Source organism: Morone saxatilis, unplaced genomic scaffold, assembly GCF_004916995.1.
Source record: "Morone saxatilis isolate NCDOM2014 unplaced genomic scaffold, NCSU_SB_2.0 Contig16, whole genome shotgun sequence".
Lineage (NCBI taxonomy): Eukaryota > Metazoa > Chordata > Actinopteri > Moronidae > Morone > Morone saxatilis.
This window is the reverse complement of record NW_023339718.1, coordinates 7934082-7959416: the sequence shown is the minus strand read 5'-3', so window position 1 is coordinate 7959416 and position 25335 is coordinate 7934082. Positions and strand designations below refer to the sequence as shown.

Sequence of the window (25335 nt, the reverse complement as noted above, 5' to 3'; positions counted from 1 at the left end):
GGGACACCGATGGGAGGGGGGGGGCTGACCGACGGACGGACGGACGACACCCCACCATGTGAAGAAAAAGTATATATATATTTAAAAAAAAAAAGGGAGACACGGAGAGCAAGCTCGCCAGGGTGAGGACGTATTAAGTCATTCGTCTCACCACCAAGGGGTCGGCGTTTCTTTAGCAGCTCGGCAGAGAGCGAATGGACAGAGCGGGAGAGGACAGTCTCACCAAAGGTACGAGCTCACGGTCCGTCCGTCCGTTTATCACCGTGTCTGTCACCGCTGGTAGGGGTGAGACAGGGAGGGAGAGAGGGAGATGTTAAATGTGCGCTAGTAAAAGACCGTAAACTCACTTAACTGGTGCTTTTTGTGTGTCCCGGCTACCGTTTATGAAAGTTGCAGTGTGATGCTAACGTGTCTTTATCTCTATGTGGAGAAAAAAGCTGCTGTAATTAATGTTTTCTAACTCAACCTAAAGCTCAGTGTATGCCACACGTTTCGCCTTTGGGTTCCTCTTCTGGTGGCGATATGTCGGCAATAAGCTAAGTGTTTTGTTTCAGTGTGCGAGGAGTCACTCCGGCCAAAACAAGCCCATAAATCAGCACAAGTAATAAAAATCCTCCCGTTTAACGCAGCTTCTTTAACCTTCGCTCAGTGCAGGAAAGCTCACTCGCTGTTTCTGACTGGCAGTGTGCTGGTGGTGTAGTAGTACAGGGCTGTGACAGCGCTGTGTCTGTACTTCTGACTTAATATTGGGCAACACGTGGCTTTTATGTTTGTTACACTGCCAATGTCTTATGATTTTACAGCTGAGGAATGTGTGGTGGTCCTGTCCCGCGTTGACTCCAGTGTCCCCCCCCCCCACACACACACACATCTGTTTGATATTCAGTAGCTCTGAAATCAGGAAAATATGACAGTGAGGGAGGGAATTAGGCTGCTAGGAAATGCATGAGGTCCCCCAGAAGCAGTGCAGCCTTGTGATGAGTGTGTTTTCTAGAGCCCTAAGGTGAAAGTCCACAACCCTTTATGCTCTGACAGGTTAGTTAGAAGCAGACCAGCAGCAGCAGTCTGGCCCTTTTATGGTGAGGAATGTGAATAAAAACATAGCCTGAGATAGGGTTATAAACAGTGATGCCTGGGGGGGGATCTTCCCCATCACAGGGCTCCCGCTGAGTCAGTCTACTGCAGGGCGCAGACTGTGAGAATATGAAGATCCAGAAGAAAGTGTAATCAACGTGCCTCACTTTCCATTTAAGATTCGGATGGAGAAATATCTTATGAAGACTGACTCCGAGAGACTGCAATGGGATCATTCAAGTTAAGTAGGTGAAATGGCTGCTGTTGGGCCTAGCTTACATAAATGACAGAGCCCTTGTTGAGCAGCCCTTGATTGTGCATTGCTTTGTTTATTAGTTGAAGAGGTTCCTTGTGCTCTGCGCTAAAATGATGACTAATTTGCTTCGGGGAGACAATGATCGGTTCTGTGTGTCTATGGGTTGGTACGGGAGCGTGTGTGTCTATGTTTCACACATTTGACAGCGTGTGGGTGTAAAGCTGTCTCTTCTGATCGAGACGGACAGTCGTCACATTCGGGGTGTCAGTGAGCCTGTCTTGAAAGTTATTGCAGTTTTAAACTCGTAACAATCTCACTCATCCAGTCGTGTGTGTCCAAAATGTGACGCGAGAGAGTTTGAACTTGCTGACAGTTTGTGATGAAGACCTATAGTAGCAAGGTGTGAAGCCATTACAGCGTCGCAGGGTGTTTGTGTTAAAGAAAAACTGCCACTGACGCCTTTTTTTTTTTCTGCATTGTCATTTCCTTTACCCCCGAGTGTTTGTGTGCGCAGGTGTGTGTCCATATGACCTTTCTGTGTATGTGTGTGCGCCTATGGCTTAAGCTGACTTTGTGCTACCTTCTCCATTTGTGTGAAGTAAAGCGAGTGGAGACTCAAGCCACAGCACTCTCCTCCTTTCCTACTGTAATTGGGGCCATCTGTTTTGGCTGTGTTAACACAGTCTCAGGAATGTTGCGATCCATTATTCACAACCTCCTTCGTTACTGTGGACAAGAGCAGCCGATGTCACTCTGTCTGAGCCAAACTAGCCAGGGGGCAAGCTTACTGTTTCCGAACAATGGAGGAATTGTCCTTTTAACCCTGGTTCTTTACCCTGAGTCCTGTGAATGAGATGCTCGAAGGGTTATAGCCTGTTTTCCCCAGAATCAGCCCCTTTTCATCCTTCACCTCCTACTGCTTTTACTGTCATTTTATGTGCTCTTCTAGTGTCCTCCTTCTTGACCTTTTCTGTCTGACCTCCTTATGATACAACGTGTGATACTATTGTGCTTACAATTTACTGGTCTTTACAAGAAAATGCAGATGCTTTAAACTGTGTGTGTTATTTGCTGCCTCAACTCTCAGTTGAGAAAAAAAACGTATATATTACTTAAAAATAATATATTCACAGACGCTTCAGTCCCTTCAAAGTGGCATTTAGTTTTTGCGTTAATACAAAATTGGATGTGACAGATGGCGGGAAAATAAACAATCATTGTCACATCCTCAATGAACCCGCGTCATTAACGTTTTTTATGCTTTCCCTCTTCCTCATTGTTGTCCTCTCAGGTAGCAGACACGTATACCATGCCGACGAGTGATGGCCCCAGCCGCTTCCCGGTCTTTGTGGCTCCGCCCCACGCCAACCACCAGAGGTCTCCGGGATACGTCCCCGGGCGGGTGGCCCCAGTCCGCTCGCCGCCACCTGCCAAAGCTCCACCGCCTCCACCAATAAAACCTCACGGCCCCCCGCCGGAGCGCCAGGCCACTTTCAGCCTGTCGGAGGAGAACCAGCGTAGGGAGCGAGCTCAGAACCTCCAGCAGAGAAAAAACACATTCATTTGTTTCGGAGTGTCGATCGGGGCTTTCTTCCTCACCCTCATTCTCATCCTTTGTCTCACAAGTGGAGACGTGTTAGATGGTCAGTGTTACGAATTACTGATTACAAATAACAAATTCCTGCACTTGTGTTCCCTGCTGTATGTACCATCTGTCTATATATCCCTGTCCAATGGGAAGTATGTGGTTCTCTGATTTGTTACTGATTGTTACTGACTCATGTTTGCAGAGAATTGTCCGGACCACAACCCATCCCTTAGTAGCTGGAACCCAGGCCACCAACCAGAGAAGGCTGTTGTTGTCAGGAAGGGACATTTGTTTAGATTGGAGGCTTCTGCTACCTTCCATTCACTAACGATCCAGTCAGGAGGTAAGCACATCATGGTGCATGCTTTGTTAAATCCCATTTTTAATTGTAACTTTGATGGATTCACGTTTATTAAATATGGCAAGTGGCATTGTTCAGGAGATATATTTATGGATGTGGATGTAAAATACAGAAACTAAGAGCTCTTGTTTGCCTTTTGCCTTTTTACAGGTCGGGTAGTTTTTGCAGACAATGCTGATGGCTCCAAAAACATAACCTTGAGAACACGTCACATCCTCATAGAAGACGGAGGAGCCCTTTACATCGGCGCTCCCAAATGTCGCTACCGTTCTCGTGCCACCATTGCCCTTGTGGGCCGCTCTGACAACAAGGCAGTCCCTGAAGTGCCTGGCCTGGGCCGCAAGTTCATAGGAGTCAAGAGCGGCGGGACTCTAGAGCTACACGGTGCTGAGACTGTTTCCTGGTCTCTGCTGACCCAAAGCATCCCAGCCTCCGGTCTGGCCACAGGGGGTTATGCCTTCCAACGAAACTTCAGCCGAGGCATCAACTTGCGCGTGGTGGACCAGGACACAGCTGCTATACTGTTTACTGAGCGCTACGACACACACGACTCTCGCAATGACAGTCGACGTCTCACACAGCTGCTGCGTTCCCTGCCAGCGGGCCGCATTGTCACACTGGCTGTAGGAGACTCGGCTGTGAAAAGTCTTCTGGATGAAACCAAGAAGGCCATTGAAGAGAAGCTCGGCAGCAGCTTTGTCTATGATCTCAAATACAGGTAAATAGTGCCAATTTAGGAATATGATGGATGTTATATACTGTAAACTATCAATATACACATGGGTTGTTTCTTGATGTTGGCCTGGTGAGTGTGCCTGTTGTTCAGCTGACTGGAAATATGCGTGAGTCGGTTTGTGTCTCAGCTGTGTTGCAGAAAGTGCCTTGGAGAGTTTGTATTCATTCTCCATGGTGTGTTGTCTTTGCAAGTCTTTGGGAGTGTTGTGTTTATTCTTGGTCTCCAGGGGCTGATAAAGAAGGTTAATGGGTTTTTGTTTAACTACTAAAGTAAGACCCCTCACCTTTGAAGTCTCAATACGTGACTGACAATACGAGCTTTTTGTTGCAGGTCCAACATCCCTGGAAAAAGGTCCTCTTTCATATGTCTTTCTTTTCATTTGGGATGTTCCCTTGAATTGTTCCTAGTTTTTCCTCCTCCTGCTTCCCTGGAGTTTCCACTAAATCTTCCTCTGCCAGAAAAGGAAGTACATACCGGATAATGGGGTTAAAGCCAGTTTCCAGGATTTGTGCAAAATGTGTCAATTCAGGAGATTTTATGTCCGTCATGCTTATTCCTGTAAAAGGGCAGATACTGGAAGTTTGATATAGAGTTGAGTCCTGTCCGTGTTGTCTAGTGCTTTCTTTAAGCTCAGTAAGTGAGAGACTTGGATTTTAGCTTTACATGACATTACACTCTGTGTTACTGTCACTCACTCACATGTCTGGACACATGTGTTTCTGTCAAAGTACAGCATTTCACTCTTGTGTTATTTGTCGCTCAGCCTGGTTTGGACCTTGGTTGGCTGAAAAGCCAGCTGCTACGCCAGATTCTCCAGTGTCACATTTCGCCTCTTGGGGTGGGTGCCAAGGCAGCACAGTCTTCAAACAAACCCCCTCAAATTCACAGCACAGTGGTTTAAAAGGATCAGACAATGGAGCCCTGCATATGTTCAGAGGTGCTTGTGTGTGCGTACCAAAAAGTTCATGGTGTGCACTTTGAATGTTTTGACCATTTATAGGAGAGGGGATTTTTTTTTATCTCAGCTATCTGTGGATTTGCTTGTAGTTGGAGGAAACGCATGGCACACGTTTATGAGAGAGCATGCAGTTTAATGTCTCATTAAAGTCACACTGTGTTAGGCTGAGTCATTTTAAACTGAAAGAGTTGGGTGGTGAGGGTTGAGCGTGACGTGAAGATCAGTATATGATGTGTAATAATGGCGTGTTGCAAAGAAACAGCAAATAATGCAGCTGGAACCTACTTGGAAACCAGTTTTTTTTGTTATTTTGCACCATGCCTATCTGGGTGCCTAGGGCATGTTTCATGTACCTCTTTAATCCTTTTTAGTGTCCAATGTATACCTAATTTAAAATAAACTGACAAACTAGCACATTACCTCAATACCTTTGAATATCTGTAGGTGGTTCTCAGTGGCATCAACCATCCTTCCTGGCACAGATACATGAATGTGTTGGCCGCTGTTGCCCCCGTGTCTTTAATCTTTGTCTCAGCACACGTAAACACACGTTCATGCCGGTCTCTAGTGGCCTCCGCACATTCCCTATTTCCGGTCGAACAATGAGGTCGTTAAAACCCAGATGAACATCAAATCAAGGATGTGGCGAAAGGAAACAGTTAAACAACCACTCTCTCTTATTCTTTCATCTCGGTTTGATTTATAAAGTGCAGACTCTCACAGCATATCAGCAGCCTCAGGATATAAAGGGGGCCTTTCCTTGATTTCACTCAGCAGGAAAACCCACAGAAAGCCACACACTGCGCCTCTAGCCACAGAACAAAGTTGATCCCCAGATGGATTCTGTTTGTGTATCAGTGGGGTGTGCAATGACATGTCGTAGGGGCTCTTTCATCTTCAGTAAGGCGTATTTAGGTTGTGATTATGCCAGTGGGAACAGTTATTATGAATAAAGACAGATATTAACACAGAGGCATGTTGGAGACGATGGTATTGGAAACTGCTGCTAATAGCCACAGAGACTTTGTAGGTAAACATTGGCATTCTGAACTCACTTTAGTCATACTTTATTTTCAGTGATTTAAATTTTTCCAACAGTAGTTCTCCAAGGAGTAGATTGAGCGGTTTACGTGAGTTGCCGGCTTTACTGCAGATCCATCAAAGTACCTGATAGAATTGAGCTGGAGAGCTAAGTGTGATTGTTAATTTTATGTGGAACTGAAAGTAATCCCTCAGTGGAAAAACAGGCTTCTGATGAGATTACTTTCCTACCTTTACTCAGTATGTACAAAAGACAGATAAATGGATAGGTTTAAAAATAGGCTTCTGAGTGGTTAAATGGTGTGAGAAGGTCATATTGGTAAGGGTCAGTTTGTGCTGAAGAAGTGTTTAAAGGTCACGGCATGGTTTAGAACAATGGTCGTAAACTATTATTATATGCATGAATAGCAAAAGGGCTTTAAGCTTGACTTGAAGTCATCTTTCATTCTCAAGCTAAGAGCATGACATTTGAAACATCCAAGGCTGTGAGCCCAGTACACTGTCTCGTTTTAGGTCATACGCCCTAAAAACTCCCAATCCCTTTCGCTATACACACCCTCAAGCTCCTCTGCTCAAAGTGATTTCAGCCTCTCCTTCTCATTTAATCATTTTAATCATTGCGTTCAAAAATATTTTTCTTGACATCCCTGCTTTATAAGAGCGTGCAGTGGTGTGAGAAGGGAGAACTGGAAGCAAAAGTTTTGGACATGGCAGGAACACCCAGTATTCCTCTGAGGCCATATCAACACCCTTCCTGAAATCTTCTGTCCTCATTTCAGTAATCCCTCTACTTCTCAGATATCCTTTCTTTCATTTTCCATCTCTCATACTGTCTTTATTATTACATGACATGCTCTTTATTCACCTCCTATCCAGCACAGCTCTGCTCTGCCTTAAGGGCATTATGCTAGTGACTACTTTTAATCTCTTTTTCACGTACCCTGCATAAGTCTGTCTGTTATGATCTAGTGTCTAGTCTCAGTGGAAGAGGTTTGTGTGTGTGTGTGATCGACACATCTTAACCTTGATTCCTGACCCACAATGACACCCAGATGCAGAGAGACTTTATGATGCATTTCAGGTCCCACCCATTATCTGACTAGCTGAGGCATCTGTAGGATATTATGTAAAGCAGATTTTAATGTTACTGTTGACATTTTCACTGCAAACCTCCTCCACTGAGGCTGGTCCACTAATTATGGTGCTGCCTCTAGCTACCATTACTTTTCACTGACTTAACATGTTGATTAGGTTCATCTGTCAAAACGGTTTGGGTTTGGTGCAAGGTGATATTCTAATTGATATAAAACTGCAAGACTATGATTAAATAGGCTGCATGTATCATGTAACCCTGTGAAAGGAATACAATGATTTGTGTGTGTGTGTGGGTGTGTGTACAAGCCAATGTGAGCCAGGTGAAAGATAAAACAAGTGAAGTAATAATTATCAGATATTTAACAGTAACTGTCAGCTACACTTCAAGGTCATTTTCATCGTCCAGAAACGTCTATGGAAAACGTTGTCACAACTTTGATCACTTGTTTGATATGTATGTGTGAAACTAGTCAATGTACTGTGATGTCTGCCCTCTCCTCTCTGTCTCTCCAACTTTTCTGACCGTCCCTCCGGTCTCTCCAGACAGGCGTGGGCTTTGGTCTCGGTGATAGGCGGCGGTAACACGTCATGCTCAGAAGACGTTAGGGAACATGAAAACCATGACACAGGAGGGAGAGCTGTGGCGAGACGGAATTTCACAACCGTGGACGGAGTGGGCTTCTCGGTCACCGCCTACAGCGAGTGGAAGAATGGTGAGATACAGCTTACCATCATCAGTTTCAAAACCAGTTGAACATATAGTGTCGGTCACGACTATCCCGGGAAGAGAATGGCGAACATCGGGGCCAATAAATTAAGTGGTATCAAAGCGACACCTGTACTTACCCAACCCTAGGAGGAAGGTTACTGGGTGAGGGATGAGGTTTACCACATGCCAAGTGCTTTACAGATCAATCATGTGAATATTTAAGACATTCTTTTTACTATGTGAGTGGCAGTGCTTTTGTGATCATGCCGTTATGACAAATACCAGGTCTTAGGGCAGATGTAAGTGTGTGTGTGGTTTGGGTGAGGCACTAGCACGCCCACTGTATTTATTTATTGCGGCTATGCATGTTCACAGCTGGGAAAATACACTTTGACAGTGACTCTGTTTTACTGTGGAACATAACATGTAAATTGATTCCATTTCTTGGGGTTATCTGTAACTATCTTTACATAATAATTTTGGTTGATGCCCACAACTTAATAGTATTAATACCTGCTGTACACAAACACTTAAAAGTCATTCATTCAGAATGTCTTTGCTGCACAATATCTCAGTGGTTATTGTGTTATTCAAAAGCCAGGAAATGTTATTTAGTTTTTTTACGTAGAGAGCCTTTATAAGGCCCTTTATGACTTGGAGAAAAACTGCTGTCCTATGTCAAAAATCCATACTATGTTGAAAATTATGGTTATCTTATAAGGTCTAATACATCTTTATGAAAGGTAATAAAAAAGCATTAGAATTATGCTCCATACTATTTTATATTCTTGTCCTTTGTGTTTTTTTTTTAAATAAAGTGCTATGTTCCTCCCAGGTTTCCCCATCTCAGGCTTCCAGGTGGACGCTGTGGACCAGGTAGTGCTGAACCTGCAGGATGAAGTGCAGCAGACCTGGAAACCCGGGGATCAGATTGTAGTTGCCAGCACAGACTACTCAATGCACCAGGCTGAAGAGTTTACCTTGTTGCCGTGCTCTCGTTGCACCAGCAGGCAGGTCAGGATACAAGGTGAGAGAGAGGACAGTGGTGTGTGTGCTTTGAGAGAATAGGTTTGGTTGCCCTGGCTGCAAACTGAAACAAGCTTTGTCTGGTTTTAGTGTTTGTCTTCTCAGGGCAACTCTCCTTCCGTGTGTGTGTCTTGTTGTCCGACTCACGGTTTTTACTGAAGGTCCCATTTCGAGCTATATACAGTGGAACTCAAAAGAAAAAGGAAGGAAGAGATATGGGGGAGTACAGTACAGACATATACTCATGACGAATGTCGTGCCAGCAGCAGAAGAGGACACAGAGGATCTCACAGCAGTTCTTCAGTGTAGCCAATAAGTGTGATTAGCAGGTCACAAGAGATATACTTTACTGTTCAGCAGTTTTGGTGATCTAAATTATTGGCTGAGGCTAAAAAGTGATTGTTAGCTTATCTTTTGGTAGTAAAGTGTTATAAAAACCACAGTGGGGATTTAGATACATTGCCTCTGCTGTGACAATCTGTTAGAGAGACGGACAAAAAGTAACTATCGGACACGTTTCCTGATCCCATTCCACTGTCAACAAACGCCAACTCCCTTCCTGGAGACAAGGGTGTATTCGTGTTTGTGTGTGCGTGCGCCTAGTTTTTGTGTTGTTGCCTTGAGGAAGGGCTGACCAGCTGGAGTATTGCTGCATGTTATCATTGGCAGCTGCCCCCCTGTGGGCAAGGGGTACTTTCTATATCGCTGCAGAGCTGATTATTTTGTGTTTCATATGAATTTGATTACTTTTTGCTTTTACGTGTTTTAGTATTTTGGTTGGTTGGGTTTGGGGTGTGGGTAGCTATTTATGTTTGAGTGTGTGCTGCTAGGCATACTTCCTGTCGTTGTCAGTTTGAAGCATGGTATTTTCAGAAATAAAATACCTTAGTTTCGTTTAAATGTCATAACCTGTTTGTTTCAACATTTTATATTCAGCTGTTTTTTTTGTATGACTTGTGCCACTTGAGAAAGGTTCTGCCAGAATTTGAAGCCAAAGTGTTTTTATTCAGTTAAATTAAGCTTCCTCCAAGGATTTGATTTGCTTTTCTGCTTTCTTTAGATGAGATGGCATGCATCGATTGACATTTGTAGTAATACAAATTTCTGACTTGCACCTTTTCCAGGTTTTGTGCAGTTGTGCGTCAGATTTTTCTTTAAAATGTTCATCTAATTGTAGCATATGACCAATAATCGACCTATCTGCTCTGCCCAGGAAAACCTCAGTATAACCATGTTGGAGAGATCATAGATGGAGTCGACATGCGTGCTGAAGTGGCCCTGCTCTCCAGAAACATTCTCATCTATGGAGAAATGGAAAACTCGTGCTACGGAAACAACTTGTGCCAGTTCTACAACCACGACACCTATGGAGGCCACATCAAGGTGTGTGTGTGTATGTGTAATTTTATAGCACATGCCCTTGTTTAAACTGTTCAAACTTTATGTCTGTATTTGCTGATGTATGTGTCTGCATGTTTGAGTATGACTTTACATTGAAGCTAACTGTGTCTGCAGTAATCTGCGTGACAGTTTCCATACAGCAGAGCTAAAGCGTTCATACATTCTATATTTATACGCTGGCCTAAATTAGAAGGATTTTTCACATTTCCAATTTGTTCTGTGAAGCCTCATATCCTCTCTGACCTACATGGGACTCGACATAGACAATGAGTTTACTGTAATTTTGTTAATGATAGTACGATTTCATTCAGTTTGGTGGCAAATACACAATAACATTCCTTAGGCTCTATGTAACCAACCCCCCTTGTACTAAACAAAATAAACACTTTCTAATACTTTTTTTTTACCCCATGAACTGTCTCCAACAAAAACACATTCATTTATTGTATATTACACAATCTGCCTCTAAAATGACACACAGACACACACACACACACACACACACACACAGTACTCCTATTCTGCACATAGATATAACACTAGCAGTCTGTTGTGTGAATATGTATCTATGTATGCATACAGGAACTTACACATATGTGTGTCTTTGCACAGGTTTGTGTGTGTGTGTGTGTTTGTGTCAGTCAGAAAGAGAAAAGAGAGAGAGGTAGCTGGTCTGTGTGTGTGTGTGTGTATGTGGGTAAGTTGCAGTTAACTGGAGGGATTGGCCAATACCCCTTAACAGGAACCAGACTGTGTGGATTATGCCATACCCACAAAAAGACCTCCTAGGAAGCATTATACAGCATATTTGTATTTGATTATTTGTTGACGTTCATGTTTAACTTCACTTGTTGTGCATGTGTGCATCCCTATGTGTGTTTAGTATTCCATGTGTGTTTCTATAACTCGCATTTCTTATTCATCGAAAGGAACATCAGTGGTTTTGGCACAGTTTGACTCACTGGCGCATGATGCCAACAGAGCTATAGTTCATAACCCAGAGGGATCATAGACAAACACAGAAAATCATACTGTAGTCCTAAACCTTTGATTGGACCAGAGTGGGACAGTAAGCCTACTTTTGTGGCACAATATGAATCTTATGTTACCCTCCACAAGCTAGTGTTATTTGCATTAGCAGTGTATATTAGCTCATTGATCTTGCTTGCTCGATTTTAAAATGAGCCTCTCTTGCAACTTATCCTTCACTCTGGCCTTTCTCTGTCTCTCTGTCACCGGCAGATCTTTGGGAACTACTCATCAGTGCATCTGTCCCATGTGGAGCTGAAGAATATGGGCCAGCAGGGCGAGAAAGGCCACTACCCCCTCCACTTCCATTTGTGCGGAGATGTAGACCAGAGGGGAGGCTACTGGGAGCCCACCTATGTGGATGGACTTTCCATACATCATTCCTTCTCCCGCTGCCTCACCATCCACGCTACCAACGGTTTGCTGGTTAGTAAATTGTGTGTGATGTGTAAGTCTATAATGTATGTGAGGACAAAGAAAAGACAGCTGTAGACACATGAAAACATCTGTGTGTTTGGAGGATGTGTGACAGAGCTCTTACTAATCAGTTCCATGTGATGTTAGCTGTTGAATAGTCATCAATTACAGCCTCAATCACTGGATTACTGCAATGGACTTTTTTTCTTCCTCTCCTTCTCCTTCTTTTCCATAATCTTCAAACCCTCCTGCCCCATATCTTCCTCTAATGGAAACTATTGCACCCCTTTCCAAAGATACTTCAAAACAGATTATTTTCTAACTAGTCCCCTATAATTAGTGTAAATGTTTTTATATGCTGGATTAGTGAAATCATATGACACAAGTATGTCCACACAAGTATAACTGTTAACTGCAAAATCACCATGTTTTTCCGTGTGTGTGTTAAACTCTCGACATCACGTGGTGATAGGTTAACTTTTGTCCTCGAGGCCACAGGATTGAAAGCATTCTTCCTAGTTGCACTGAGGAAATGGAATTTACAAGGTTCTGGATAACATTGTTGGTCTCATTGCTTTTTTCCTGTTTCCCTTCTGACACAATGACCATGTGAAAATGATCTTGTTGTGTATCTTCTTCGACAGCTCTCTTGATACCATCATTCTGTACATAGCTTCAGATGGGTTCAATAAAAAAAAAAAAGGTCTTAGTAGGAAATTCTTTCAGGAATTTTATTAAGGCAAGCACATCTAGCAGTTGGAACGTACTGCATTTTCCTTGTGGGTTGTTGATGATTCCAAGATGGACTAAAAATGTTGTCTTAGCCCTCTTGTTTACCAGGATTTTCTGCATATTTCCATTAGGTGTGACCTACCTCCTTTTTGCAAAGGGAAAGCCATAAATGTATTTATTTTTCTCTCCTTTTGAGAAAAGCTCTAAAAATCCTAATTTCTATTTCTATTTTTTAATATATTGGGGCTCGTCTCTCTCTGACCCAGGTGAAGAACACCGTAGGCTATGACACCTTGGGTCACTGTTTCTTCCTTGAGGATGGGATTGAGCAACGTAACACTTTCTACCACAACCTTGGCCTGCTGACTCGACCTGGGACACTGCTACCAACTGACCGCAATGAAACCCTCTGTACTAGCATCAAGGACAAAGTCTACAAGGGCTACACTCCCTCGCCCAGTACAGAGTGCAAGTAAGAGATTAGGATCTCTGGTTTGTCACAAGTTATCCTGTTGTTGTTGTAGTGATATAGCAAGTGCAGACTTTCTGAACTGCCATCATGTACATGTGGAGGTCTATTTTCATATATAGCACAGAAGAGAAAGGGTCTACTTCTTAGTATCCGTTTAGTATAAAATAACTAATCCATCCACCAGCAACAGCTGCAATTCAGAGACCCCGGGGTAAGAATGAGGATAATTGTAATGACAGATAATAATAGGGACACTGCGAAGGCACTTGCCAAGCCCTGAGAGCTGTGAATAAGCCAACATATTGACTCAAGTAGCTTGATATTCAGGGTGGGAATTCTAGTAGACACTGAGGAACTACCTTATCTTTGGAAACACTGAACAGTGGGGCCAAATCAACACAAATTATTTGTGCCACTTTTAAATCTCCCACACTGACATTGAAGTCTGTGACTCCCAGTCAAATGTCAGTGTGGGAAACCTGGTGAGATAATGCAGACATACCTGAGAGAAGACAGAAGGTCCATGTCCATGTTTATGTGAAAGAGATACTGTAGTTAGTAATAGTGTGTGCCATAGATATTAGCAGGGTGGTTTTATCTGAACAATAACAACTTCTACTCTCCACAGGTTTTTGTCATAGCAAGAAAAATAAAATGCCTGTTTGAGAGAAGCATGTCTGTTTCCAGGAGGTTCACTGTGTGTGTCTGTGTGTGTGTTGGCAGAGCTGTCCCTGTCCAGGGTTTATGTTGGAGATGTGGATTATTGAGGGAATTTCGAGAGATCACGGGATTCTTTGATCTCTGTCTTCTGCTTATTAGTCATAGTCTCTGTTATGCCAAGGTACTGCCTGTTTTAATATCTTTTTGTGCATGTTGTTTATATGTCTTTGTCTTTTCCAGGGCAGTTTCAACATTCTGGATTGCCAACCCCAACAACAATCTCATCAGCAATGCAGCTGCTGGTTCACAGGTAATAACATCAGGGTTATATAAGAAAACAACTTCAAAATAACATTTTACAAATGATTAATAAAAATGAATGACCAACAAGGAGAGCCCCTTATTGATATATGAAGTGTAATATATTACATTATGCTTTTGTTTTCCCTTTTTTTCATGCTCATAACAAAGTGATCCATCAATAAAATGGGATTTCACGGCATTAGTGCATGATAGAATTGTGAGACCTGTAATATAATAAAGTAGAAGACAAGGATCTATTTCATTTTGGCACACAGTGTGGAGGTCCACTGGGGGGGGGGGCTGTGTAAAGTACTACATATTGGTAGGGGGTGGGTATGCGTGTGATATTTAAGTTGTCTCTCTGTATCTGTTGAACTATAAACTTTAATGAGCTTTTGAGCTCGTATGAACTCCTAAACCTGGTTTATTCTTTCTGTGGGACTTGACCCACATATAGTATGACATTCTGCCCAGTTCTGCTAATTGGTTTTGTATGTTACTTTAACCCTCCACTTATGGATGATGTGTATATGAGCCCAGATAATTAAATTCCTGCTGTTGAGCAGCTGTACCCTGAACATGATTCATCTGCTTGTCCTTCCTTCCTTGTTCCAGGATGCTGGCATATGGTTTGTGTTCCACAGCTCTTCCACCGGAGACTCTCATGGGCTGGTACCGGAGACCAAGGCAGAGCTCACTCCCCTAGGGATTTTTTACAACAACCGTGTACACTCCAATTTTAAGGTATCATCAGTGTTGGTTATCTTTTAAGCTTTTTTATTATGGGTGTGGGTTAAAATCTGTGTGTGCTTTGTCCCCCATAAACAGTACAGTATACCAGGTTGTGCTAAACCTCTCGTGATGTCTCTTTCTGCTTCTGTGTTTTATAGAGACAAGAGAAATACAGTGTTTATAACTTGCAAAAAAAGGTTACACATAATTCTCTGCTTACTCACTTGGTACTTATAAAAAGTGTCACACACACACACACAAAAACACACACACACACACACACACGTATAAACACGAGTAAGCTCTACAATAGTGCTCTGTTGTGTAATGACAGAAGTCGGGCAGGTGAACTGTAAGTTCTTTGTTCAGTCTGACCACAGCAGCCTCTCTTATAGAGGAAGGAGCCCCAAGGTTTAAGACTATACCTCGCTTATACCACAGGACCAACTCAGAGCACAGGTTTCCATATACATAAGAAACACACACAAACATATAGACATACTACATTTTTCCTTTAATTTATTTTACAATTCATTTTTTAAACATACAAAAATAATCCATATAAAATTGAGTATGTAAATATACATTACATGTCCATATACGCACATTATAAATTGTTCACAGGAATTCTGTTTACCACTTTTCCTACTTTCTGCAGTACCCTGTGCAGCATTGACTCCATAACTCTGTTAGCCTAGGATTTAAATTTAGTACATTTACTATTGCCTCAGTTCCCACACTGTAAAATATACTAGTAGTCTTGTTTCTGTCAGTCCTACAGAAATAGACCAGTGGCCCAACTTGGATCTCTAACCATAGTTTTAGAGAGAATTTTACTATAATCATACTTTCATCTTCCCAGGCAGGGCTGTTCATTGATAAAGGAGTGAAGACTACCAATGCCAGTGCTGCAGACCCCAGGGAGTACTTGTGTCTAGATAACAGCGCCAGGTGTGTATGTGTGTGCAACAGCATTTTACTTTTTGATAAGTATAAAATATGTAAATAGATAGTTATCACACTCAAGAGTTATTTAATTATTTTGGACTTGAGCAGTTTTTTGAGTGTATATACATGGATACTGAGTTACAACTGACTAGTGTAGTCTGTATGTTTTTGCACAAAGCGTATAACTGTGCACTATTAGAGGGTCTGTGGTGATCATATGCATCATGGTGTACAGTTACACCATGTAAATATTGAGTTATTTGTGGTTTACAAATGTATTTTTTAATGCCACTGTCAATAACTGTTTGTGAATTAAGTTATTTATAGCTATATCTAGTAGGATATGGCCATTGACTGGGATAGATAGATGGCCTTATACTCTATTACTACATTTTAGTGGAAGGTCTGTCAGGTTTATGTTGACAGAGAAAACAAGGCTTCACAGATAGAGTTTCCTCTCTGCAGCTCCCTACCCAAACACAACCCCTAGACGGAAAAAATCTTACGTGTCCACTGAGACTGCTGGCCAAGCTCTGTGTGTGTGTGAGAGAGTGAGTGTATGTATGTGTGCAGAGGTATGAGAGGGGGGTTTAAATGTTAAAATGTGTACTAAGTATTAATCTTACATGAGAGAGAGGGATTTTTGTGTTTTGTAGAAACTACTCTCTACCTCTAGGAAGAGGACATTAGATATTAATAGTTTGTAAAGAATGGTTCCTTCTGATTTATGTAATTCTCTGACTTTTCGTCTTGCCACATTTGGTATTGGACAAGGTGTTTTAAAAACTAACTGCCAGATTGTCATAAAATGAGTGGATATTTTGTGGTATCCAGAGCATAAATCCTGGTGTTGAAGGTTAGCTCTGATCTGAATTGAGTGCCACCAGGTTTGTAAGACATTTCCTAATCAAATAGGCAGATGGCCATAAAACCTTTTCATGCTCCCAATGGGCATAAATCCTTTTGTATTTTATGACACTATGTCCTCTTCTGCAATAGTGCTCATGGTGGGAGGCAATGAGTATTGAAGCCTGCAGTCTCTAGAGTTCAACAGTGGGGCTTTAGACTTTTATTCTAGTTATGAATTATGTGTGTGCAGATTTATAGTATGATGACGTTATGATTATCTGGTCCATGAGTCATTATAATTCTCCGAATGTTCAATTGACTCCATGTATCTTGTGTTGTTTGTGTATTTGTATGTTGTCTTGTGTATTGAACTTCATGAGAACCACATGTGCAGAAAGATTAGGGGGGAGATAACAGTATGTTTGACAGGATGAAAGCTGAGCGGTAATGAATGCAGTCATTGGAAAGTCACAAGGATAATAATAGAAACGTGCATGTGTTTTCTTAGATTCCGACCACACCAGAATGCTGACCCCAGCTGCCCTCGGGTGGCAGCAGTCATCGACACTCTGATCTCCTTCAAGAACAACGACTTAGGAGCGTGGATACGGGGAGGTGACATTGTCATCCAGAGCTCTGGGTGAGACGGCTCATAAGTTGTGATGTGATTAATGAAACGTCTTCAAGAGGACACAAGACTGAGGATGTTTCTGATGAAAAATTAGGGTGTCAAAAAAAAACTGTTATGTTGACAGTATGGGCTGGTTGTATGATGTAATCCCACCACAACTCCCTGTGATGACCTCATCCACTGTTTGTAACAACTTGCACTTTTACCATTTGACCTAACTTTATGTTCAAATTAATTCCGGCAGTTTTTGAAGTGGAAACAATGTATTGACAGTTAATTATTTTTTATGAAGTACCAGATCTAATTTTGAAGACACTGTTAGAACACTTCTTTTCTTTTTTAATCATTCACTCAGTGCTGGAGTATTGGAAAAAAATACACTCATCTCATGTTACTTCTCTAACTGACGTTTTGTAAGACAAATATCTGTTCTTTCTGAACAGCTTTGCAGACAATGGAGTGGGATTATCTTTTGCCAGGTGTGTATTTATCTAAATCACTCTGCTCATACAGTCTCATGATTTTTTTCCCTGCTATATTTGCCTTTCTTCTCTCTATGCCTGATTAACTTGCTTAAGAACCCCTCATGACTGATAAATAATAAGAAAAAAACTTTAAAGCTCCAGTGTGGTCACAATCATCTCTTTTGTACTTAACACAGTGCAATTTATTCTTCCCATTTCATCCTCATAAGAACATAAATCATAATGCAGTGTATGATAGGATTTTTTAAATGACCATATTCCCTTATCTCCTTACTCTCCAGTGATGGCAGCTACCCAAAGGATGAAGGCTCCAGCCAGGAGGTGACGCAGTCTCTGTTTGTGGGTGAAAGCCGAAACAGAGGGACCAATGGAGGACAGAATAAATACTGGGGCCTAGGAGGCGCTGACGCAAAGATGAGGACACTGCCTAGAAACAGGTGAGGTGGAGCAAACAGAAGGACGGTTGATCAGTTGATGAAAGGAGGAAAGATATATGAGTGGAACTGATGGAGACATTCAAACCAGTTTTCTCAGGAGTTGCAGGGGCTGGTGTTAGAGGAGTTGGCAAAGAAAAATATGCAGGGAAAAACAAACAAGAAAGAGAGAGCCAGCTAGGCAATCAGGTACAGTAGCCGGACAGATGGACAGATGAGGCTGCTACAGCTGCTTTAAGCAGCGGGTGGACTTCATGTGAAAGGAAGTTCTGTTTTAACTGACTTCCCTACAGTGATATTTTAAGCAGTTTATTTTTATGAAAAACTGTGCTGGCATCACTTAGGTGTTTTTTTTTGTAGAAAGGGGATTACTCATTGTAACATTTGATTACTTAAGAACAAGTGTATTTATATAACAGCTAAGTGCTTTACATTTAAAAAGGAACCAAAACAGGAAACACAAATTATATTAAGATAAAGTGTTTAGTGTTGCAGAGAAAGTCCTTTTAAAGATCAGCTAATAAAACATGATATTTGAAGGCATAAAAAGTCTTTAAGGCTTCTTTTACACAGCTAGATGTCAGTGTCTTTGTGCCTTTGTTTCTATCATTTCTATCTTCTTTGAAAGGGAATATATGTGATATGACCTATATGAATGTATATTAATAATAGTACTTGCATTGATTAGTAAAATACACAGATGGTATACAAGTCTGTCTTTCAGGAGTTGTGCCTCACTGAAAATAGGACTTCCATAATGAGGAAGTTTATAGAGTCTCTGCAGGCTGTAATGCCATGTTGGACTAAGTGGACGGTCCTAATGAGAGCAAAGTTTTGAGCTTTATATGTCCTCAGGGTCTCCTTACAGTCCTCTCTGTCTTTCTTTCTGTCTTTCTCTCTCATTACAGAGATTGCTCTACAGGAGGAGAGCAACATTAAATTGCTGCCCTTTTTAGTTTCATGAACGAGGTTTTATGTCAGTTTGTGACCACTGTCACCACTGTGTACAACTTTATAGCCATTTTACAGGCTTCCTGACCGCACTGTGACATCTGGTTCTGTCAGTTTGTCTGTCGTCATTGTGGTTGCTGCCAGAGCTGCTGACACTCACTTTTTTTTTCTTGCAAACATGAAGATGGTTCCACTACAATGAATGGATCATTTGGGCCTTTAAATTATAAGACAAGTTCAACAAGGTTTCATTAATAGCAATAACTTAAGACTGCCAAGACTAATTGGTTATTTTTGCAATTACTTTACAACACCCACATTATGAAAACAAATTAAATCAACTGTTCAACCTTAGTTCCTCATCTGACAGACAGGGAACTAAGGTTGAACCCAACAGGAAAAAACAGTAATTCAGGAATAAATTCCTAATTGTTTTCCAAACACAACGTGCCAATATAATTATTATCCAACCAGTCAGTCTTATTACCTGAACCAACTTAACTTTCTCCATATATACAAAAGTGACATTTGTACTACAGTGACCACAATGTCTGCTTCACTAATGTTAACATAGTTGGAGTCTTTTTCGGGGGAACCCTTGGAATTGTAAAATTGACTCATGGCCCATATGACCAAGAATTTTGGCACATGTCACGTCTGAGGCATTTGATGTCCTGCTCCCTGGTGAGCTCATGGCCTGGCTGAAACATGTCGGAGTTTTTAATAACATGTTCCTCTGAAACTCTTAAAGTTTTGGGTTTCAGCCAGTAGATGACTAAAACCTGTGGTCATCCATTTGAGTGATGATCCCCTTACTCTGTTTACCTCATCTCCATTCTCTCCCATATATTTATTGCTGTCAATTGTCTTGATAACATGGGTCATTCCTTCCCCCTTACTGTAGGACGTTCCCAATCCGAGGTTTCCAGATCTATGATGGTCCGGTGCGGCTCACACAGAGTACATTTCGTGGATTCATCCCCACACCAGAGCGTTATACCAGCGCAGTGGGATTCAACCTGAAGAACACCTGGCAGCTCACACCACGAAACAACCTGTCCCAGCTCAACTTTCACTCCACTGTGAGTAAACATCTACATAATCACTTACATCAGACAATTGACAAACATTCAGTGCATTACATGAACCTTTTAACATCGAGGGTCAGTATAGAGCTGTCTATAGGAAGCAGTCCAATTCTCCCATGTCACTCTTATGGTCCTGTTTTCGACCTTGTATGTCGGTCAGCTCTTTTTTCATTCTCTGTACCTTCCTCTTTATCCCTATGTTACCTTTTCTGCTCTGCAGATGGTTGTAAATGAACCCTTGGATTGATAGATTTTTAATCTTTTATCTTTTGTCTCTTCCTCACTTTACTCTGGCTCTGTTTCCTCTTTGGCACTTTGCTCCTATTTGCTCTTCACCCTTATAACCTTCCCCTCATATTGATTACATCACAACTCAGATTACAGTCAAGGAGTCGACAGTTATTTGAAGCATCAGTTTAAAGAAATGAGAGGAAAAGGGGACCCCTGAGTCAGGCCTGTTTAGAAACCATTGTAGATCACTGGTGCCCCCTTGTGGAGGTATAGTACAGTGCACTGGATTTGCATAAATATTACACTAATACTAAATGTATTTATGAATCTTAAGATGATCAAATATGACATTGTAATATCATGTATACTGATCCTAAACATACTGTAAACATTTCCAATCAAATAAATACGACCCCTTAAAAGTGCAGCTTCCCAGCCCTTTCAAGATTGGTAGATTGGTAGATTTAATCTATGGAAGATGGTCATTAGAAATAGGAAATGACTCGTATGAGGGGAGGGGTCTTTTTACATTATGATCCTCTGTAAAAAGCCAGCTGTCAGAAAGCAATGCCTTGTTCTTCAGCACAAGGCAACCTGTCTCAGCTCAACTTCCACTCCACTGTGAGGAGACATCTTATCAGGGTTGATAACACTTCACTTGAGACATCATAAGCATACTGCAGTGCTTTAAATTAAATTTCTCTCCCAGGAGGACAGAGATTATCATTATGGAATGCCTGGAAAGCAAATAGCTACATTATGTTGATGAAAAATAATTACTGAGTAAGCTGCGTTGGAGAGAGCACTTTTTAGCAGAGGTGGCATTTAAACTGAAATAGTGCTAATATGTATATGATGGCATTCAAAACATTCTTTGCAAATACTATCCTCAGGTGAGTCTGCGGGCGTTCTTTGGTCGCCCCGGCCAGTGGTTTGAAGAGAACGACTTGGACGGTGATAAAAACTCAATTTTTCATGATGTGGACGGGTCAGTAACAGGCTACAGAGACACCTACGTCGGCAGAGCAGACAATTACCTGATCCAACATCCTACCTGTGTGAATATGTCCCAGTGGAGTGGAGTGATCTGTAGCGGCCGCTACTCTCAGGTACAGCACGTCAGGGGTCTACGCCTCATTCTTGTTTTTCTGTCCTTTTTAATCTAAAATATGCATTCTTCCTGACCCCTGCCCTCCACCACATCCTCCTCTCCCTCAGGTGTACATCCAGACCCAGGGAGTCTCCAGCCTCAGTTTATCCATCAGCAGAGATGAATACCCCAACGCTCCTCTGGTACTGAGGGGGATTAACAGCCAGGGGGCACTGTCACAGCAGTACCAGCCCATCTTGATGATGAGCAAGAGCTACACTCTGCACTGGAGTGGACCTGCACCCAGAGAGGTTGTCCTCTCTCTCATCAATTTTGACAAGTAAGTAAAAAGAGCCAGCAACGTGAACACATTAGAACTATTCTGAGCTGAAAAACCTCATTAACAAACCAGAGTGTTGTAAAATTTTTCACTGAAGCCCTGTGTGATGTCATGCTTCTCTTTTTTCTCTTTCTTCCTCTCAGAGATGACTGGGTGCTGGTGGGACTCTGTTACCCATCAGACACCACATTTCAGATTATGGCCGACATCAACGATAGGCAAAGCAACACCTTTGATGACATCACAGACTACGGCACCGTGTCATCCCTCGCACAGCTGGAGAAGAAACCGATGGAGAGGAAGTACTTCTTCGACCAAACTGTTGGGTGAGAGAACAAAATCCAATCCTCTGAGTTTCCTTCTTTTGTGGTTTACTTTAATAAACACACTTGGACTTGTAAATAGACATTTATTTAACCCTGGCTATTTCTCCTGCTCTCTTCCCATCACGCCCAGCTTGTTGTGGCTCTACCTTCGGGCACGACATGGTCGCGACGGTCAAAGCTACTGTTCAGTAAAAGGCTGCGAAAGAGTCAAAGTTATGGCCACCACATCCTCCAAACAGACCTGTAACTGCTCAGCAAAGGCTTATCCCAAATACTCCAAGACCCCTTCAGCAGTGGTGCCTATGCCAGCTCTGAACACACAGTCCTGCAAAGGCTGTGGTGCTAAACAGGTTTGTGTTGCTATATTTAAGATAAATCTGATTTTAGCTGCTTAAAAACACACGCCACCACTACTGACCAATGTACTTCTGTCTCAGCTTGTGTTTTCCAGTGAGCCATGGACCACCTACCTCCAGACACAAGTTAAGTCTCTTTGCAGCAAAGAGCAGCAGAGAGGAGATAACAGCTCCTTCATCACTGTGAGCATGCCAGGCATCAAGTACAAAAACAAATCTAAACATGTGATCTTATCTATATGACTTGTGACTTGACTTGTTCCTGTCACCTGCCAGGTGAATGAGGTGACCATGCCCTTTTCTCAGCCTGGGTATTTCCTGGTCTCCGTGGATGCCTGCTCTGGGAAAGTCACCAAGAAAACCTCATTTACCAAGATGGATGCCAAGATGCAACAGTACCTAAAAACTGGAATACCAAAGAGGTGAGTCAGGGAAAATGATAACACAGCTCACTACTGCATTTGCATTTCTGACATAGGCGTTCAGTAGCATCAAAATCTGACACAAACATTCCCTTTTAATATAAATATACAGCAACCCAGTATAGCAGAATTACAATTACAACAATCCACAATTGCTTAATCTCTGCTTCCCATCTGCTTCCCCAACAGGTCAATAGTACTCATGGCAACACGAGGTCAACCAGAAGGCCTGGTTGGTGTAGCACCATATCTGGTCTCCTTTGGAATGGCCAAACCTCCTGATCTGCACAGTAAAGGTGAGTGACAAGCTCAGAAAAAAAGCTAGTTACTGTATTTTGGGGCGGAGTCTCTCTTCCTTAAACACTGTTTCTGCTACCCCTCACTGCAGATAGTCTGGCACTTTGGGGGTTCCAGGGTGGTTCTTCACCCCCTCCTTGGGTCTCTCTACAAGCTGGGCAGGGGGATGAGTTCCTGGGGCTGCAGGAGCGGTACTTGCCCCTCGGTTTAGAGGCATATGGCTGTACGCCACCTGCAGCTCGAACACGCAAGGACCTGGAGCTGCTTAAAAAAGCCACAGGACTACAATGACCAATGTGAACTACACAACTTAACTACCCGAAACACTCTTGCACACAGATACACAAAACACACAACCAGCTGATGAATGTGAACTGCTGAACCTTTAATTTATTAACAGTGGCAAAGATGTTTCAATTTCAAGCGGAGAGAAGGTATTGTATTATGAGCGGCGTGGGTTTTTTTGTGATTTTTGCGTGTGTGTGCGCGAGTGTATGTGTAAGTATGCCTTGGAGCTGTTGAGTCAATGCACTTTTCTTTTAAAGACACAACTTACCTTACCAGCCAAAGTGATCACATGGAGCTTTATAATAACATAGTTGTTTATCATGGACAGCATAAAAAAAACCCAAAGCAACTTTAACATCTACCTTCCAATCTTAATATTTATTATGTAGTAAATGAAAACAGAATGAATTGGACTGAGTCTAAAAACAGAACACAGTGCATTTGATACACACAGTCCAGGAGGAAATTATGAAAATAAATTGCATTGTCCCTGAAATGAGACCGTGTTCGATTAAAACCGACAATAAAACGAGATGAGTTAGATGTGCTCAGGTCAAAGGGAAATAATGAGAATAAATGCCATTGCATCTGAGAATTAAACAGCAATTTCAAGCCAAGAATTGATATGTAGTTTAAAAGCAGAGCCAGTGGGTGTTAGTGTGTTGGCTATTAAAATTATTTAATGCAGAACAAAGTCATTATAAGCCATATTCATAATAATATTTAAATGGTTTTATAGACATGATAGTTTGCAGCAAAATTAATCTGGCTATCCTGTCTACATACAGAAATGCTCTTAAATAGGTAAGTTACTAATATACATTACTCTTTCCACCAATTCTCGTATCTTTTAGCTTTTAAGTTGATGTCTGTAACAACTGAATCTTCGTCTGGAAAACCTCTGATCATCGTGCAGCTGTACAACTTAAGACTTTAAGCACCTTTTTATGGATTCCTACATGGACTTACTGGATCTTTTTATTTCATATTTTTATTTATCTCTTCACAGTGATGGTGTCTCAAGTGCTGGCCACATGTGCAGCACAAAATATACATATATATTACTCTTTTCTTTTTTTTTCGTTTGCTCAAACAGAATTGAATGTTTTACGTTTCATCTGCCTCATTCATTATCTTTTCACGTGCATTACTGCCAAAAACTGTTTAGATACAATACAGGGTGCCTTTTTTAGAGCTCATGCCCTGACTAGTAGTGAGCAGCAAAATGCAAACGGATCATATACCAGCTGTAAGGTATAAGGCTTTATGTTGAAAAAAAAAGGTTTGGATGTGAGCAGGGCTCCCCCACTGAGCAATGATAAGTACCTATCTGTGACTGTGTGTGTGACTGTGTGACTATATGAGTGACCATGTGAGATAGAGACAGAGAGATCCTCTGGAGGGCAATTAGCTTGTTGCCTTTTAACCACTCTACTGTTAAAAAAGAGCAAAAGATCAAGAGAAAAATATTTCCATAGTTTCCATTTCTTTTGTTCAATTGATGCTTTGAAGATGCACAACCAGAGAGTTTTAATTGAGCTTTGTAAATATGGTGTTTAATGTTATAACTCAAACTGTACATGCAATGGAAATGTCAAACAGGTTGTCAATAGTGTGTTTAATTACTGTTTTTGTTTTTTGTCTTTTTTTTTAAACATGGAAACTCAGCATTTGCTATGAGATTGCCAATTAAATAAACATTTATGCTTTGTGATAACATTATATTTTATCATTTGCTTACAGCAGTAGCAAAAAGAGAATTGCCTTTCCAGAGTTATAGGTCTGACAAGTGTTTTGGATCCCTTACACAACTTTACCACTTGAGGGCAGCCTAGTATTCTTGAGGAATTCCTGCAGTTTACTTAGAAATTCATCACAGCATAAATATATGATATGTTGAAATTATTTCACTACATCCAAGTGACAGTGTATGTTAAAGTATAAGACTTATACATAATTGTAGTATGTCATTTCTGGAATAATAATAAAATGTACTGTTTTCCAGCAAG

General features: G+C 41.7%; 1 protein-coding gene across 1 annotated transcript; it reads left to right on the top strand.

Annotated features, from left to right (window-relative positions):
• Window positions 1–25045, top strand: cemip2 (cell migration inducing hyaluronidase 2). Its single transcript, XM_035658654.1, has 24 exons — window positions 1–228; window positions 2622–2973; window positions 3121–3261; window positions 3430–3997; window positions 7653–7822; window positions 8654–8845; window positions 10058–10227; window positions 11488–11700; window positions 12690–12895; window positions 13796–13865; window positions 14474–14602; window positions 15453–15541; window positions 16896–17027; window positions 17462–17497; window positions 17785–17940; window positions 19793–19970; window positions 21101–21316; window positions 21426–21637; window positions 21781–21963; window positions 22094–22313; window positions 22401–22502; window positions 22596–22741; window positions 22931–23037; window positions 23130–25045. Exons 2-24 carry the CDS (start codon window positions 2640–2642, stop codon window positions 23327–23329), a joined length of 4170 nt encoding a protein of 1389 aa, XP_035514547.1. The 5' UTR covers window positions 1–228; window positions 2622–2639; the 3' UTR covers window positions 23330–25045.
• The last annotated feature ends 290 nt before the right edge of the window (window positions 25046–25335 follow it).